The sequence below is a fragment of the Macrobrachium nipponense genome, chromosome 6 (assembly GCF_015104395.2).
Source record: "Macrobrachium nipponense isolate FS-2020 chromosome 6, ASM1510439v2, whole genome shotgun sequence".
NCBI classification, from domain to species: Eukaryota; Metazoa; Arthropoda; class Malacostraca; order Decapoda; family Palaemonidae; genus Macrobrachium; species Macrobrachium nipponense.
Window position 1 is genome coordinate 51,136,384 of NC_061108.1, and position 18,691 is coordinate 51,155,074.

At 40.9% G+C, this 18,691-nt stretch overlaps 1 protein-coding gene across 1 annotated transcript in view; it reads left to right on the forward strand.

Moving 5' to 3' along the window:
- LOC135216777 (uncharacterized) overlaps positions 1-18,691 on the forward strand; it is a 323,230-nt gene that overhangs the window by 95,700 nt on the left and 208,839 nt on the right. The window contains exon 4 of the mRNA XM_064252261.1: positions 15,953-16,077. Within this exon, the coding sequence (XP_064108331.1) occupies positions 15,953-16,077 (125 nt within the window). The remainder of the gene's footprint in view (positions 1-15,952; positions 16,078-18,691) is intronic.

Consider the following 18,691-nt stretch of genomic DNA (forward strand, 5'->3'; position numbering starts at 1 on the left):
TAGAGAGAGGAGAGACTATTTGGCTGGAGGTCTGTGGTAGTGGCTTCCACTCGCCCCATTTTTATACCGACACCTATGAAGGTGATCGATCCAGAGGTATTAACTCTGGCATCTCCATATAGCTTTTATCTCTGGTATATTTAGCAATTATTTATACCTTGAAATGAGTGTTATGAGGGCATTTCACTGGGCGACACAGGCCTTCACCCAGAAATAGATTTTTCCTTTGTCAAAATCCCTTTTCTGGGATTAGCCTGTATCGCCCAGTGAAATAGTAACAGAGAATCGGCCATACAAGGTTGGAAGATCTAGAATAAGACTAAAACATTATAAATATAAAAAGGAAAAGTAAAACTTTTCCTTATCATCAAATTTTAATGATCTAAGATTAACAAAAACCAAAACAGGAGTACTGGTGTAACAAACATGTATGGCCAACTTCATACCATCACCAGGAATTTCAACATAGTTAATGAATATACAGTTATATGAATAAAGGACTATGTACAAGTACAGGAGTGGGCCGATAAGCAATCCAGTCCGATAAAAGAGGCAAGAAGGGAGGGAACACAAGCGAGGCAGGTAGGTGAGAGGGAGTACCAAAAGGTAATAATAGTGAAAAGAATGCTAATATATAATATCCAACTTCACAAACCTCATGATTAGGCTGTATCAGTTAAGACAACATTTCCTGCAGCCACTGCAGAAAATTTAAGGGCCTCTAAAGACTTTAGATAGTGGCGTTTAAATACTGTCGGGGATTTCCAACCCGTATACTTTTTGAGATCATCAAAGTTCATATGATGAAAATAGTTAACTGAGGTAGCTACTGCTCGGATATCATGTACCTGAGGAACTGAATCCGGATTGGCTTGTTTAATAAAATAAAGAATTTGTTGTCTGATGCCTTTTAAGGAAATGGTTCCACCTTTCTCTCTAATAAAAAGAGGACCTGAAGACTTATTAGAAGTCCTGTCAAGATAAGACTTTAATGTAATAACTGGACATAATGATGGGTCTTGTGGAAGAGGGACAATCTTCCATGGAGACCATCTGTTCTGAGGGTCTTCATTCTTTGCCAAGAATTTCAGGTCCGGAGAAAGCAGAACTTCTCCTGACGGGAGGAAATCAATATGATTTGGTTCTCTAGAGAGAGCCGACAGTTCTGATATTCTAGCACCTGAGGCCAGGCTCAGTAAAAATAATGTTTTCCTTAGAAGGGTTATATAAGAGCACAATTCATTATCAGTATCTGAGGCTAACTTGAATACTTCATTTAAAAACCAGGAGACCGTATGAGGTCAATTTACTGGTCTCAGCCGAGCACATGTTCTAGGTATAGATGAGAAGTATGAATCTGTTAAATCAATATTAAAGCCAAACTGAAAAATCTGTTTCTGGGCGGACTTAGTCGTATTAATGGTACTAGCAGCTGGACCTTTTTCGAACAGTTCTAAAAAATAAAATTGTCTGAGCATCTGATTTTTTTAGAAAGATGGCTAATTTCCTCACTGCTGAGTCATATTGCCGGAGTGTCGATTCTCTTTTGTCTGATTCCACAAATAATGTGTTAAGCGGGTCAATATTAGCATCTTTCTGTGCTGCAAACTTCATGAAGTCCATAAAGTTAGGGCATTCAGAACTCTTAAGGAAGCTGACACAGTCTGAGTTTGTACCACCTGAGTCAGCTTTGGGTTGGGAATCCTTCTGGGCCGGAGTTTCAACTCTAGTAGAAGAGGAAACCAATTGCTCTTCGGCCAGTTGGGTGTTACCAACGCTATCTGCCCTCTGAAAGATCTGAGTTTGTGTAGAACTATCATCAAAAAGTTTATTGGTGGAAACAGATAAATTTGCCAATTGTTCCAGTCTATGGACATCGCATCTGTGGCGTGAGCTAGAGGATCCAAATTGGGAGCCACATAACATGGAAGTTTGTGGTTGGATTCTGTGGCGAACAAGTCTACCTGAAGGTCCGGAATCTGTAGGCAAATCCAATTGAATGATTTTGCGTCTAGAGACCATTCCGATTCAGCGGAGTTGTCCTGGATAGAGAATCCGCAATGACATTTCGTACACTTGCCAGGTGAGTAGCTGACAGGTGCCAATGATGTTTTATTGCCAGCGAGAAGATCGCTATCATCACGGGATTTATGTGACTTGACTTGGAGCCTCCTCTGTTTAGGCAGTGAACTATCACTGCACTGTCCAAGACTAGTCTGATATGAATATTCCTGGCTGGAGCTAGTCTTTTTAGGGTCAGGAAAACGGCTATTGCTTCCAGGATGTTGATATGAAGCGGGTGGAATACCGTCGACCATGTTTCTTGAACCTTCTTGTGATGAGAATAGCCCCCCCCCCATCAGCTCAGAGAGGCATCCGTGTGGACTACTAGAGAGAGTAGGGGAAACTGGAGTGGTACTGACTTGGAAAGACTCTTGATTGTCATCCATGGAGGTAGTCTTTTCCTCAGTATCAGCGGAATCAAGGAGATCTTGTTTCTGAGTCTGCTGTTGGCTCTTTTCCGCCATACCCGGTTGATATCCTTCGGTCTTGCTTTCAACAAGAGTTCTGTTAGTGAAGCAAACTGAAGAGAACCTAGTACTCTTTCATGGGTACGGCGAGACGCCCTTCTGTTTTTTAGAAATTGCCTCGTAGCTTTCGCTGGAATGAGACGTGACTTTTCCTTGTTTATCTGGAACCCCAGATACTCTAGGAATTTTATTACTTTGGCTGTTGCCCTGCGGCATTCCTTGTCGTTGGGTGCCCAAATAAGCCAGCCAGTTGTCTAGGTAAGCTACTAGCGTAACCCCCTGAGCTCTTAGTTCTTGAACTATTGTCTCCCAGTTTGGTGAATATTCTGGGCACTATATTGAGCCCGAATGGCATTACTCTGAACGAGTAAGCCTGTCTTCCTAGTTTGAATCCTAGATAGGGAGAAAAGTTTCTTGCTATCGGGACGTGATAATGGCGTCTGTAAGATCGATAGAGGTGGTGACGGCCTCATGGGGAAGTAAGGTCCGTAACTGCGTGACAGTTAGGATGCGAAAATTGTCGCATTGAATGTATGAGTTGAGACGGGACAAGTCCAGAATCACTCTTCCGTTTCCGTGTCCGTTTGGCACGGTGAACAAACGTCCCTGAAACTTCAGGTGTCTGACCTCCTTTATTGCCTTCTTTTGGAGAAGGTCTTTGGCATAATTTAGAAGGTCTATCGTTGGGATTTGGTGGAATCTGACTGGTGGAGGAGGCCCTTTTTATCCATCTCACCAGACCTTTTGATACTATACTTTGGGCCCATGGACTGAAGGTCCAATGTCCCGGAAGAGGTACAGTCTCCCACCTACCTGGACTGGATCATTGGTTGATTGAGGTCTTACTTCCTCTGCCTCCTCTGAAACCTATGTGCTGGCATAAGCTACAATCCTTCACAGGACAAGTAGCATTAGTGGCCCCCAATTGGCCGAAAAGCAACTGGTTTCCGCTCCTCCTAGAGCTGAAGCTCCAACCCAAACGGATCCCTCGCCCGGAACTGACACAGACAGTACAAACTCAAACTGTTTCAGCTTCCTCAAGAATTCTGAAAGCCCTAATTTTTTATGGACTTCATGAAGTTTGCAGCCCAGACACGAGTATTGATCCATGTAACATTGTATTTTATAGAATCAGATAAAAGAGATTCAACTCTCAGACAATATGATTCGGCTGTTAAAAAAATTGGCCAAGTTCCTAAAGGAATCAGGAACCCCACAAAATGACCACAAATCTGGCAATCGTTCTTTAGAACTATTGAGAAAGGCCTAGCTGCCTAGTAGTCTATTACAACAATCAAGTCAGCTTTGAAGAAAATTTTCCAAGTCGGCTTCAATATTAATTTGTCAGATGCATACTCTCTTCCATTCCAAGAGCATGCGCATGCCAAGACCAACTGTCCACCCACAAAAGGTCACTTGGTTCTTGAATGATGTTCTTAAATTGGCGTCAGACACTATTAATGAATCATGCTCATACATAACCCTCCTAAGAAAAACTTTATTCTTAATGGCTATGGCCTCAGTTGCCAGAATATATGAACTTTCGGCTCTCTCAAGAAATCCAGACCACATAGATTTCCTCCCATCAGGGGAAGTACGTACTACTATCCTCGGACCGGAGCTTCTTAGCTAAGAATGAGGACCCACAGAATAGATGGACTCCATGGAAAATCATTCCTTTGTCTCAGGACATATCGTTATGCCCTGTCACTACCCTTAAATCCTTTTTAGCCAGGGTGGCACAATCTCTCTTAACCCTCTTACGTCGAAGCCCTAAAAATCAAAACCTCTCCTGTATGCCGCGCCGGTTCGAAGTGAGCGCGGAAGCGGAAAAAATAATTTTTTCAAAAAATCACAGCTCGCTTAGTTTTAAAGATTAAGAGTTCATTTTTGGTTCATTTTTTTGTCATTGCCTGAAGTTTAGTATTCAATCATCAGAAATGAAAAATAATATCATTATCATATGTAAATAATGCGAGATATGGTAGCGAAATAAAAAAATTCATAGATAATTGTATTCAAATCACGCTGTGCAAAAAACGGTCAAAGCTAACGAGTTACTTTTTTTTTGTTGTATTATACACTAAATTGCAATCATTTTAATATATAATACATAGTAAAACATAAAAGCAACACCGGAAAAAATATTATCACAAAATGATGTACGAATTCGTAACGCGCGGGACGTAAAAAAGTTATTTTCAAAAATTCACCGTAATTCTAAATATGGTTCTAGAGACTTCCAATTTGTTTCAAAATTAAGACAAATGATTTAATATTACGATACTGTAAGAGTTTTAGATTAGAATTGCAGATTTCGACCATTTCGGACGAGTTAAATTTGACCGAATGTCGAAATTTTATATATATATTTTTTTTATATGCTCATATTTCGGGGATGGAAAAACGCTACAACCTTCACTTATTTTTATTGTATTCTTCATGAATTTGCGCACATTTGATATATGAAACTCTATAAAACGGCTAATATGAAAAGGAGCAAATATTAGGAGAATGCGATGTACGTATTTCGGAGACTTGCGGCCGCGAATCGGCGCGTGGAGTGAAGGTAAATATATTTTTCAAAAATTCACCATAAATCACAATATTGTTCTAGAGACTTCAAATTTGTTTCAAATGAAGAAGAAAAATGACGGAATATTACTAGGCCGTAGAGTTTTAGCTTACAATGTGTTTTTTTCAACTATTTCGGTAGAGTCAAATTTGACCGAACGTGATTTTTGTTCTATTTATCGGTTTGATTATGCAAATATTTCGAAAAAAGAGAAAAGCTACAACCTTCAATCATTTTTAATTGTATTCTAAAGGAAATTGTGCATATTTTCATATATAAAACTTTATGTAACAGCTAATTTTAAATGGTGCAAACATTTCGACAATCTCGCAAAAACAATTCTGATTTTTCGGAAGAGTTACGTGCGGACGTAAGGAAAAATTTTTTTTATTCATAAATTCACCATAAATCGAAATATTGTGCTAGAGACTTCCAAGTCGTTGCAAAATGAAGGTAAATGATTGAATATTACTAGAATATAAGATTTTTAGCTTACAATTGCGTTTTTCGACCATATTCGGTAGAGTCAAAGTTGACCGAAAGTTGAAATTTTTGCACTTAATGTTTTATATATGAAATATTTTCGAAACTGATAAAAGCTACAACCATGGGTTTGTTTATTGTTGTATTGTGCATAAAATTGCGCACATTTCCATATATAAAACTTATGTAACGGCAAATTTAAAAAGGTGCAAACATTAGGACAATCGCACGAAAAATTTATCGGAAGAGTTATCGCACGAACGTAATGAAAAAGTTTTTTTTCATAAATTCACCATAAATCGAAATATTGTGCTAGAGACGTCCAATTTGTTGCAAAATGAAGGCAAATGATTGAATATTACTATAATATAAGATTTTAGCTTACAATTGCGTTTCCCGACCATTTCGGTAGAGTCAAAGTTGACGAAGGTTGAAATTTTCGCAATTTATCGTTATTTATAATGAAAATATCTCAAAACTGATAAAAGCTACAATCATGAGTATTTTTTTTGTTGTATTTTACATGAAATTGCGCACATTTTCATATATAATACTTCATGTAAAGGATAATTTAAAATAGTGCAAAAATTATGTCAAAGTGACGAAATAATTTCTGAGATGTGTCACTGATACTTTTTAGTGCGATAAGAAAGAAATTCGCGCTTGCGCGCCTGTGTAGCGATTGTAAACAAAATAACGCCTTGATCCGTGAACTCCCAGCATCCCCCAAGGCGCGTGATTCAAAAGTTTTAGGCTGGTAGGCCTATAAGTATTTTTCCGCGAATTTTTAAAAAAACTTTTTATTGTAGTGTCTTACCGAACAATTATACAGCCGTGATTTCCACGAGAGAGCGGCAGGATACTAAATTCAAATTTAGCGCGTAGGCGTCGCCAACACTGGTGGTGATGACGTCATCTCCCTCCACTCGCGGGAGAACTAGGTACAACTGCCCAGGTGAATCCAATTCTTTTCCTGCCGGCGTCCGGTGAACATCGGTGGTCGGTGCGGTTGGATGACTTAGCTTCGCTTTTTTCTTGTGGATTTGATCTTCGGAATTGGTGAAGTACTCTTTTTTGGCGTTGTTGTTATTTGCTTATTATTTAGGCGTTGCCATGTCGGATTCTAGTCCGTCGGGAGTTAGGTTTTGCATCTCAGGATGTAAAACCAGATTATCCAAGTTAGAGTATGATTCTCACACTAAATGTGTCAAGTGTAGGGGACAGGTTTGTTCAGCAGATCGAACATGTAACGAGTGTAGTGATTGGACTGATTCTCAATGGAAGTTTTTTAGTTCATACTCGGAGAAATTAGCTAAAGACAGAATTAGAAAAGCAGCGCTTAGGGAAAGTAGACTTAGCTCTGCTTCGTCTTGCGATGCATCTGTTCCTTCTGTTTCTCCTCAAATTGTTATGTCTCCTTTAACTACACCTCCTATTCCTCCTACTAATCCCACTTCTCCGGCTTCCCGTGTATTTTCTTCTTCGACAACCAATTGCCAGTCGGAATCGAGGTTAGATCAGAAATTTTTTGGTACTAGCGAATACGGTTTGCAACTTGGTAATTCAGTTAAGACGTTTTTGGAGAAAGCGGCTTCAGGTAGAGTTAGTTTGAGGGTGCGTCTGTCTTGTCCTGACACGTCTCCTAGACAAAGGTCCACTGTCCAGCTCCCCCGCACCGGGGAGAAGACATACCGGAAGTCCAAGGAGTCGATCGGGATTTGCCCACAGACAGGCGCCTCTCTTGTTGAGCCTGTTGCGCCTCAACAGGGCTCGGTTAAGCGTTGGAAAGGTGTTGCGGTCAGACGCCTTTCGAATGATTCAAGCGATTCATCTCCGGTCGCGCGGCGCTCTTGGCGAGATTCGCCCGTTTCGCGTCCCTTAAAGAGGCGTTCAGGCGCCGATTCTTCGCCTCCTCCAGTCAGGCGGTATAAGGAGCCCGAGAGTAGGGTTGCGCCTCGGCCGTTAGCGGCTCTTTCGTCGCCTCAATCTGTGCAAATTTCGGCTCCATCTACTAGTAGAGATTATGGTTTTAGCGCTGTAGCTAGCAGTTCTAAGGGTGTTTCTTTAGGCGCTTTCTCGTCTGTTACGCCTGATGCACCTGTTTCGCCTCGAATTTCGGCGGCTCCGAGCGAGGCGCAAGTAGTTTTTCCGCCTCCTGCTGAACATTTAGGCTCTTCCAAGCCTACGTAACAAATGTTTATGATTCGTCTTTGGCGCCTTTGCGCAAGCAGTTAGAGATGTTAACCAACTGGATGAATGAGTCCAAGAGTGGTTCGAAACCTTCAGATCCGGTTGTAGTTCCGTCTACTTCTTCGGCGGTATCGGAGAATGAAGAAGAAGTAGAGGAGGAGGATTCACATCACCTCTCGTGTTATTCACGTCTCCTTAGATTTCTTCTGGTATCTTATCAGATTATTTTGAGAAAGCGGCTCCGCGCTCCCCAACTTCGACTTTTTTTGATGAGGAGGAAAACTTCAGACCCTCTCCTCCAAAACTTGTTCTATCTAAAGCGGTTAGACATTCGTTGAAAGAGACGGAGAAATGGATGTCTATGAAAAGAGACGTTAGGGAAGGCTCTTTTTTGCCTTACCCTCCCTCTAAGTTTTTGCTTTACGTAAGAGGTATAGGTTTTATGTAACTGGGGAAGCTCCTTCTCTGGGAGTTTCTGCCTCCTCCCAGGGAGACTTCTCCAGTTTAATCGACTCCTCTAGAAGATCTGCTTTCGCCGCAGCGAAAGTTTTCTTTACAGCGCCTGAGTTGGACCACGTTGTAAAGAATCAATTTAAACTTTTGGAAGTCTTTAGCTTCCTTGATTGGACTATTGGCGCTTTAGTGGCCAAGATCGAAGACTGTCCTTCTCTTTCTCAGGAGTTAGCGGAGGATTGGATTGGTGTTCTGTCCTGTGCGGACAAATCCATTAGGGATGGATGTGATGAGTTAGCTTCGCTCATCGCCTTTGGTACCCTTAAGAAAAGGCAACTCTGGTGCTCCTTTGCTTCTAAAAGGGTTACTTCCCAACAGAAGTCTGCTCTCTTGTTTGCTCCTTTTGTGAAAGATAACCTCTTTCCAGACGATGTAGTGTTGTCAATTTCGTCTGCGCTAGATAAGAAATCTACTTCGGATTTACTGGCACAGTCTACTAAGAGACCTAAAGCTCCTGTGGAGACTGTTCCTTCGGTTTCTCCTCTGGCCCAAGCGCCTTTCGAGGGAGGGAGAAACCAAAGCGCGTTCTTTTCGTCCTAAGTCGAAGTTGCGACCTCAGTCCTAAAGGCTCGGCCAAGGTTAACAAACCTTCCAAATGAAAGCTCGGTTCTTTTCATGCAACCCAGTGGGGGAGCCAGGCTGGCTCTGTTTTGGGAGGAATGGGAAAAACAGAGGAGCAGAAGCCTGGGTAGTGCAAGTACTCAAGTTCGGTTATCGTATTCCTCTCGTTTCACCTCCCTCGCTCTCACCTGTGCCAATTCCATTCCAGGCATACTCTCCGGGCTCAGACAAATTTTTTCTGGCGCTAGCCGCAGAAGTGGAAGCGCTTGTTCTCAAAGAAGCGATAGAACAGGTAGAAGGGGATTTTCCTCCAGGCTTTTACAATCGCCTTTTTGTGTTAGTTCCCAAGTCATCAGGGGGCTGGAGGCCGGTTTTGGATGTGAGCGCCCTGAACTTGCATGTCCAGAAAACAAAATTTCATATGGTAGACCCACTCGATCCGGGTTCTGGAGTCCGCATCAGACAGGGGGATTGGATGGTCTCTCTGGACATTGCCCAAGACGCTTATTTTCATATTCCGATACATCGAGAATCTCGGAAGTACCTGAGGTTCATGCTCGAAGGCAAGGTATTTCAGTTTCGGGCGCTTTGCTTCGGACTAGCGACCGCTCCTCAAGTTTTCACCAGGGTTCTATCCCCGATAGGAAGCTGGCTGCACATATTAGGAGTAAGAAATCTCCCTCTATCTGGACGATTGGCTTCTCCGGTCGGAATCAGAGAGTCGGTGGCAATGGAAGGACCCTTGGAACAACTCCTGGATCTTGCCAGAAAGTTAGGAATTCTGGGTCCCAACAAACAGAAGTCCCAGTTGGTTCCATCTCAGAGCATCCTTTATTTGTGGGATGATTCTGAATGCTCAAGTTTTTCGGGCTTTTCTGTCCCCGAAGAGGGTTCAAGGCTGTCTGGAGACAGTTCAGGAGTTCTTGGACAAAAAGGTAAGTTTCTGCCAATCAGTGGATGAGGCTCCTGGGCAAATTGACGTCAGTGGAGAAATTTGTGACTTTTTGGAAGACTGCACATGAGACCTCTGCAGTTTTTCCTGAGAGCCTCTTGGTGCAGGAAAGACACAACCAGACTCGATCTCCTTTCCTGTCACAGATCAAATAAAAGAGGACCTAAGGTGGTGGCTCTCTCGAGCAAGGTTGGAAGAAGGGTTAGATTTACGACCCATCCTCCCGAACCTACAGTTCTTTTCCGACGCATCGGACACAGGTTGGGGAGCCCTGCTGGAAATCAACGGACTTCAGGAACTTGGTCGGAGAACGAGAAGAAGTTCCACAATAAATGTAAGGAACTTTTAGCAATTTTCCTGGGGCTCAGACAGTTTTCGGAGCTTAGTAGAAGGTCGGGTAGCTGGCAGTGGATTCCGCCAAACTCCACGGCTCTCTCGTACGTGCGGAAACAGGGGGGGACTCAGTCTTTCTCTCTATACGAAGTAGCCAAGGATCTCCTCCTGTGGTCAAACGAAGCGAAGGTTCAGCTAGTCCCAAGATTTGTTCCGGGAAAGATGAACGTCCTGGCGGACGAGTTAAGTCGTCAACAGCAAGTGTTACCTCTGGAGTGGACTTTGGACAAACAAGATTTGTCAGAAAACTTTTTGGCGCCTTTGGGGGAACGACCCGATCACTAGACCTGTTCGCGACATCAAGGAACAACCGACCGTCTTCTTCCTCTCTTTTGTTCTCCGTCCCAGATCCTCTAGCTTGGTCGGTGGACGCAATGCTGTTGGATTGGTCGGGTCTGGAAGCTTATGCATTCCCTCCGTTCGGTCTAATAAGAGAGGTGCTGAACAAGTTCATGTCGCACAGCAATGTAACACTAACGTTAATCGCTCCCTTTTGGCCCAGGAAAGAGTGGTTCCGGACGGCCTTCTCCAGTTGTTAGAGAACTTCCCCAGACTTCTTCCTCCAGAGAAGTGGCTTCTCAAACAACCTCACTTCAAGAGGTTCCACCAAAACTTGTCCGCTCTAGCTCTGACAGGGTTCAGACTGTCCGGAATCTTGTCAGAGCGAAAGGGTTTTCAAGAAGAGCTGCAGAAGCTATCGCTCGTTGTAGGAGAGAGTCTTCTAACAAACTCTATCAAGGGAAGTGGAGAATCTTTTCAGAGAGTGGTGTAGAAGTGCTAAAGTCTCTACTTCTGCGACCTTTTTCTTTTAATAACAGAATAGCAGATTTTCTTCTATTCTTAGGAACTCTAAGAAACTGGCTCCATTACGACGATCAGAGGAATATAGAAGCCATGCTCTCTTCGGTTTTTTCGACATCGAGGTTTGGATATTTCCTCCAATTCAGATCTGTCGGACCTCATTAGGTCTTTCGAAACCACTAAGCTCCCGCAGGATACAGTGGGCTTGGAACTTAGATGTAGTTGCTTAAGTTCTCATGGGGCCACCGTTTGAGCCTTTGAAGTCGGCTTCACTCAGGAACTTGACTAAGAAGGCACTTTTCTTATTGCACTAGCTTCTGCTAAGCGTGTCAGCGAATTGCACGCTATAGACAAAAGAGTCGGTTTCTCTCAAGGCAATGCTGTATTTTTCGGTATCTTTACCTTTCTAGCCAAAAATGAGAATCCTTCTAATCCTTGGCCGAGGAGTTTTGTGGTAAGGAACTTATCTGATTTGGTTGGACATGAGGAGGAAGAAAGGCTCTTATGTCCAGTCAGGGCTATTAAGCAGTATCTGTTTGCCACTAAGTATTAGAGGACAATCTTCTAAGCTCTGGACCTCGGTTCAAATCCCTCTCGTCCTCTTTCTAAGAATGCTTTATCGTTCTTTATTAGAGAGCTTATCAGGGAAGCTCACCTCGCAGTCCGAGAGAAACTACAATCTTTCCGTTCTGAGAGTTAAAGCTCACTCACGGTTTTAGAGCAGTGGCAACTTCTTTAGCATTCAGAAAGAATTTATCTTTAGCTTCGATTCTTCAGAGCACGTTCTGGAGATCGAATTCGGTTTTTGCGAGTCATTATCTCAAAGAGATAGAAACGGTTTTCGAGAATTGTAAAACGTTAGGTCCGGTGGCGGTTTCTGGCATGGTGTTGGGAGAAACGGCACAGGGGTCGTCACCTCTATGCTAACTTTTCACCTTGAATAGGTTGTCGAGTTCAAGGGAAGCTGGGGGTACTGAGTACCTGGGATACTCACCAGTCTGTTAGGTCAGATTTTACAATGGTTTGGGTGTATATATGTTTTTTAAATCTGGTGTTGGTGACAAATGTTTTGTATGATTGAATTTCTGGTCTTAGCCCAGGGCAAGGGCAATCTTTGTTGTTACTATCCTCCGTCAGTCAGCCTTGACTCGCTTGAACTACGGAAGGATTCCACTCCTGTAGAGGCTAACTTTGGTCAAATTCCAATTCCTCTACAATAGTAAGAAGAGCACCGACCAGAGGCAGTAACAGTCTGCTGTAGCTCTCTTACAAGGTAAGGTACAACAGACACCTTGAGTGTTTACTGGTATTGTAATAAATGTAAACCATTTAGAATACTAGTGGTCCACTGAATCCCACCTTCCCATAAATGTGTAATCAGCTGTATAATTGTTCGGTAAGACACTACAATAAAAATGAAATTTTTCATTATTAAAAATGAAGTTTTATTGTATACTTACCGAACAATTATGATTATACCCACCCTCCTCCCCTTAGGTGGACGGACGGGCAGAAAGAATTGGATTCACCTGGGCAGTTGTACCTAGTTCTCCCGCGAGTCGAGGGAGATGACGTCATCACCACCAGTGTTGGTGACGCCTACGCGCTAAATTTGAATTTAGTATCCTGCCGCTCGTGGAAATCACGGCTGTATAATTGTTCGGTAAGTATACAATAAAACTTCATTTTAATAATGAAAATTTCATTTTTTGAGCCGACGTATGATACGTCCAATCGGCATACGGGAGACATTTTGACTCGACGTTTAATACGTCCAATCGGCGTAAGAGGGTTAAAGGTATTAGACAGCAAATACTCTACTTTATTAAACAAGCCAACCCGGATTCCATCCCACATGTCCATGGCATCCGAGTGGTGGCTACTTCCATTAATTATTTCCAAAATATGAATTTTGAGGATCTGAAGAAATATACGGGTTGGAAATCCCCAGTAGTTTTTAAGCGCCACTATTTGAAAAATTTAGAAGCCCTTAAATTCCCAGCAATTGCTGCAGGGAGCATAGTCTCCCCTGAATAATAAATCCTATCAACCTCCTTCTACCCCTTTGTCCTCCCTGATACACTCTCCTTTCTACCTGCCTCACTCGTACTCTCCACTATACCTCTCTCCTCTGGGTTGAGAGGACTTGGGCTTCATTCTGCCACCAAATCTTGTACATAAAATATTGGGTTCCGGATTGTTTTTATAGACCGGACTGTACATATTCTGAAATGTGATAAATTCCTTACAGGATACCCTGTCAGTTTTTTGTTAGATTTAAGTAATTACTAATTCTAAGCCATAAGTTTAAGTCAGCATAAGTAGTAATTAAGTAAGCTTAAGTTTAATTAGATATATTGTAATATGTTAAGTTAGTAAATTTAAGCTAAAATGAACCTCAGATTTCATTAATTCCTCCTTATAAGATTACTTGGTATCTAGTAGGCTTGGATGGGCATTCTCTGGTAACTTTTCACCGGCGAACACAGGTCGACCCAGAAAAAGGATTTTGACGAAGGAAAAATCTATTTCTGGGGAGAGACCTGTGTCGTCTGGTGAACCCAGCCCTTCTAATTGACTTCCTTACCCTTACACCAATCCGAGCCAAAATGTCTAAAAAATTCAGGATTGCAGATGGCGCTCGGGTCGGGTAGTAGTAGTAGTAGTAGTGAGAGAGAGGGGGAAGTAGTAGCCGTTGGGTTGGCTCTCCCCATGAGAAGGGATTTTGGAAAGGAAACCTCTAATTGGCAGGAGACCTGTGAATAGTGGCTTCCACTCGCCTTTTACTTTACGTATACCCGACGCCCTTAGGGTGCTCGTGCGAGGGTACTAACCTCAGCATACCATGCTAGCTTTTTTCTCTGGTATATTTAGAACCTATTTATTCTAGAAAAGTGGAAAGCAGGATCCTTTTCACCGGGCAACACAGGTCTCTCCCCAGAAATAGATTTTTCCTTTGTCAAAATCCCTTCATTGTATACACAAGGCTAACTTGTTAAATGTTAATCAATTTCTCCTTGTACCGAATTATCATAAGCCAATGTGCATTGAACCTAGAGATTTAGCTGAAATTAATAATTACTTTGCCATATATGTATAAAGTATGTTGTGTAGTGTAGGCTAGGCTAGTATGATATTCTTACTGTAAATTAACATGGGCTGACTAATGTCCAAATCGATTTACGACCAGTTGGTTGTAACCAATTGTGGTCGTCGGTCGACAACTATCTGTATATGTAGTAATATGAGACTACATACACTATTATTGGATACAGTGAAGTAAAGTATAACATTTTAAAAGAGCCAAGGAATAGGTGCATATTCATTATGTTTGTATTTTAGGAGGGTCTCTTGGTGCTTCGGCAAGTACCAAAATATATACCGATAACTAGACAACAGCACCGTCTATTAATGAAAAAAATAACCAAGTCTAGTTCACTTATTTACATCAATTTTCAACTTAAAAACTCTTCATATAAAGAAAAATAACCTTTTCACATATGAATAGAGTTTCTAAAGATTAATTTCTGCTAAATAGAAGCAAGAAAATCGCTCTGAATTGAGTTAAATATGGCGAAATATCCTACCTCTGCCCTCAGCTGATTTTTCCAAACCAAAACATGATCGGTTTGTTTGTATTTTATAACAAATAGTAATACAAGATTCAATACAGTATTACTAGATAAAGCACCTAGCCTAAGAAACCGATAAACAGACAATGGCGCTATAAACCTACGGAACGTAAAATCCAGTTATGAATATATGTAACAAGCACTGTAAAACTGAAACGCTGCCAACTGATGCTGACGGTAACCGCAGGCTGCCTGTATTTGGAATGAAAACAATAGTGGACCCGTATTCGCGGGGATGCATTCCTGCAAATATCTAGAATCCACGAATACTTATGACCCCTATAAAAATGCTAAGAACTGCCTGTTTTGTTAGTTCAAACAAGAAAAACCCACAAAAATGCGTATACCTGTTTTTTTTTTAGTATAGTTTCATCACAAAAAGTACATTTAATCATGAAATTCATGTGAAAATACAGTAATCTCTGAATATTTCTCATAGAAATATACTTCAAATATGCTAATATCCTGTGAATAATTTGTAGATATGGTGCATAGAAAAATCTGTGAATACTTGAGAATGCAAATACGGGGAGTCGACTGTATTGTAATAATGATGAGTATCCACAAATACTCACATACACTTCAGGTAGACGTGGGTCAAACAGATCCAACTAGCACCCATATCAGGTAGACTATGGTCTCACAGACCCATAAACCCATGTACAGTGAACCCCCGTATTCACACACTCCGGATTTGCGGACTCACATATTCGCGGATTTCTCTCTGGAATATATACCTCTTTTATTCATGGGAAATTTGCCTATTCGTGGTAGTTTCTATGAGAAATATCCACAAATTTCTATTTGTTTTAATCAATTTCATCATAAAGGGCACTTTTTGTGATAAATCCATGGAAAAAAACAGGTATACACTTTTTTTAGTGGGTTTTTCTTCAGTTTAACTAACAAAATATGTAGGCAGTTTTAAGCGTTTTTATAGTCGTTTCAGCTATTTGCAGATTCTAGCTGTTTGCCGGGGTTCTGGTACGCATCCCCTGCGAATATAGGGGGAAAACTGTACTGACAAAATGGAGAGAGAGACCTTGAAGTAACTCCCTCATCCCCTGCATGAACACTCAAAGTTCGGAAGCTACTGGGAAGACCAGGTCTCCCAGGTATTTAAAAGTTACTGAACTAGAAGCTTTACTTGGGGGGATCTCTCAGACCCAGGTCTACCTGAGGTGGGTTAGTTTGATTATAGGCCAGAATTTTCTTGGTTAAAGGTATTGTATTGCAGTTTTACAATTTAAGCATATTTGTCAAAATATGCTTTAGGCATATTTTTCATATTCAGAATCACTGTTATTGTCTGGTTTTTCAGGTACATGTTTGTTGCACATAACTCTTACCAGTGTCACTTCTTGATGCCAAAAGATAATGCCACGTGGACTGATGATGAGGATGATGATGATGATGCTGAGGAATATCAGAGACTAAAAGACAAAGGTATACAAGTACTGTGAAGTAACTTAACAAACTATTTATTTAAAGATTAAATTGCTAATTAAGTAAGTTGTGCGCAAGTTGAAAGAACATAAAAATCATGTATTTTCAGTTTAATACCCAATAAGATTGAATGAAACAAGCACTGACTTCCTAGTATAGGTGACAAAATCATGACTCAAATGTAGAAAATTTTCCATTTATCAGAGGGAGTCTTCTTACGACCACACTGATGTACAGTTTTCTTCTTGATTCCCTTGGTAAATGGTAGTAGTCTGAAGACCTTTTGTATTTGACACATTTTCATTTTCATATGATAAAATTAGCCCATATAGATTCCTAGGCCTTAGGATTACTTCTCTGTTGTTCATCACGTTTTTGATGAATGCTTGTAAACTTGGAGAGCTTTCCTCTGATTGCTTTCTGTAAAGTTAATATGTTTTATCAAAACCTAATTACAAAAGTATTGGAACATTAATGGTCTTTGAATGTCCCAAGCACTGCAGGCTTACATATTACATAGACAAAAGAAGAGGAGCAGTAGCTCTGTGCCATCCCCCATCTATACTCATAGGTAACTATGAACACTTTTACTTCTATTCACCTAAGTTTTTTAGTTTGGATGATAAGTGATTTAATAGTGACTTATCAACATTCAGATGTAATTCACTGTATTCTAGGTCCTTCTAGCTCCCATGTTAACAAGGAACTGATAAGGTTTTAAAAGTGAATCCTATGTATTTTGATAGCTGCATTCCCCAAGTCAGACAGGAGGGTGATAGAATGTGTGAAAACTAAGAAATTAATAGGATTGTTTAGTTTGTACCGTCCATTAACCCATCCCTTTTGGATTGTTCAAATGTCTATTGTTTATTGTTCACTTTTTATATGCCGTGGTCCTGTGAGAACGTATTAAGAGTGTGGTTTAATTTTGGTTGCTGACCGAATAATTTTTTGAATTTTTGGGTTTCGGTTTTTATAGTTTTTGTCATTAGTTAAGATGTCATCCAAAGAGGATAGAGACAAATTATATTGTGTCTGTAAGGTAAGAGGTGTAATACCTGTCTTTGCTCTTCAGTTTACAATGGTCACGAAATATGTGTTAAATGTAGATTAATCATGAAATATGTGTTAAATGTATAAACAGGATTGTTCTATTAACCCTTAAACCCCGAAGTGGTATTTTAAAAATCGTCTCCCGTATGCCGCCAGCGTTCGCGAGTGAGCGCCGAAGCGGAAAAAAATGTTTTTTTTTTTTTAAATCACAGCACGCTTAGTTTTCAAGATTAAGAGTTCATTTTTGGCTCCTTTTTTTGTCATTGCCTGAAGTTTAGTATGCAACCATCAGAAATGAAAAAAATATCATCATAAATAAATACAATGATACCTCGAGATACGAAATTAATCTGTTCCGAGGCAGCCTTCGTATCATGAGTTTTTCGTATCTTGGACCGCATTTTGCATGTAAAATGGCTAATCCATTCCAAGCCCTCCAAAAACACCCCAGTAAATTTTATAATGAAGCTAAATTGACCTATAAACAATGAAATACTACAACAATCTGTACCATTCAATACCTAACTTATTACGTACTGCTAATTACCTGTAAATAAAGTGTATTAGTGTACATGGTATACAAGAAATACTGTACGTTTGTATTAAAATGTGGAAGCTTACCTTTCGAGTGAGGCTATCTCCGAAAGTGGCGACAGAGGAGGAGGACAAACGGCAGGTACGTACGTACACTTAACTTTACGAAACATAAAAAAATGCAAGGAAAACATACATTAACTAAACTTTACAAAACACATTAACAAAACTGTAATGCTTAACTTCACAAAAAACTAAAATTAAAATTTTTTTTGTCTCTTTTTGATTTTCAAATTTTTTTTTTACTTTTTTATACTTTACGCACTTTTTTTTTTTTATACAAAATTTCAACTTCATCACCACTTTCAACTTTCTGTTTTTTAGTATCACTTGGTTCTTCCTTTTTGCTTACTCCTGCTAATACTAAAGGCCTCTTTAAAAAATAACTATCCAAGGAAGATTGCTTCTGCCTACTTTTCACAGTGTTCCTGAAACGACTCGGGCAAGCCTCATCGAACTGCGCAAGCATATGACCTGTGTAAGCCTTTTCGGGGTGTCTTTTTTTCTACAAATGATTGCACTTTATGAAAAGCAGCTAGAACATCCATAATTTCTGCCGTTGTCATAGGGTCGTCCTCCTCTTCCTCGCCGCTGCTAGAGAACTCCTCTTGAACGACGTTAAGTTGCATGGCCTTCAACTCCTTCAGGTCATCCGTCATAAGCTCCTCTTGGTGCTCCTCGAGAAGATCGTTGATGTCGTCCTCGTCGACGACCAGCCCCATGGACTTGCCGAGTGCAACGATCTTGTCAAGATCTGGTTGCAAAACAGTTTCAGGATCGTCAACTGTTTCTGACTCTGCAGCACCAGCTTTGCTCACGTCGAATCCCTCGAAGTCTCGGCCGGATGCGGCATCAGGCCAGTTTCCTCCACGAGGAATTCAAGGTTTGTTCATGAAACTTACCTGTCAGATATATATATAAATGTATTCTCTGAAGTCCGACAGAATTTCTAAAAACTTACGACACA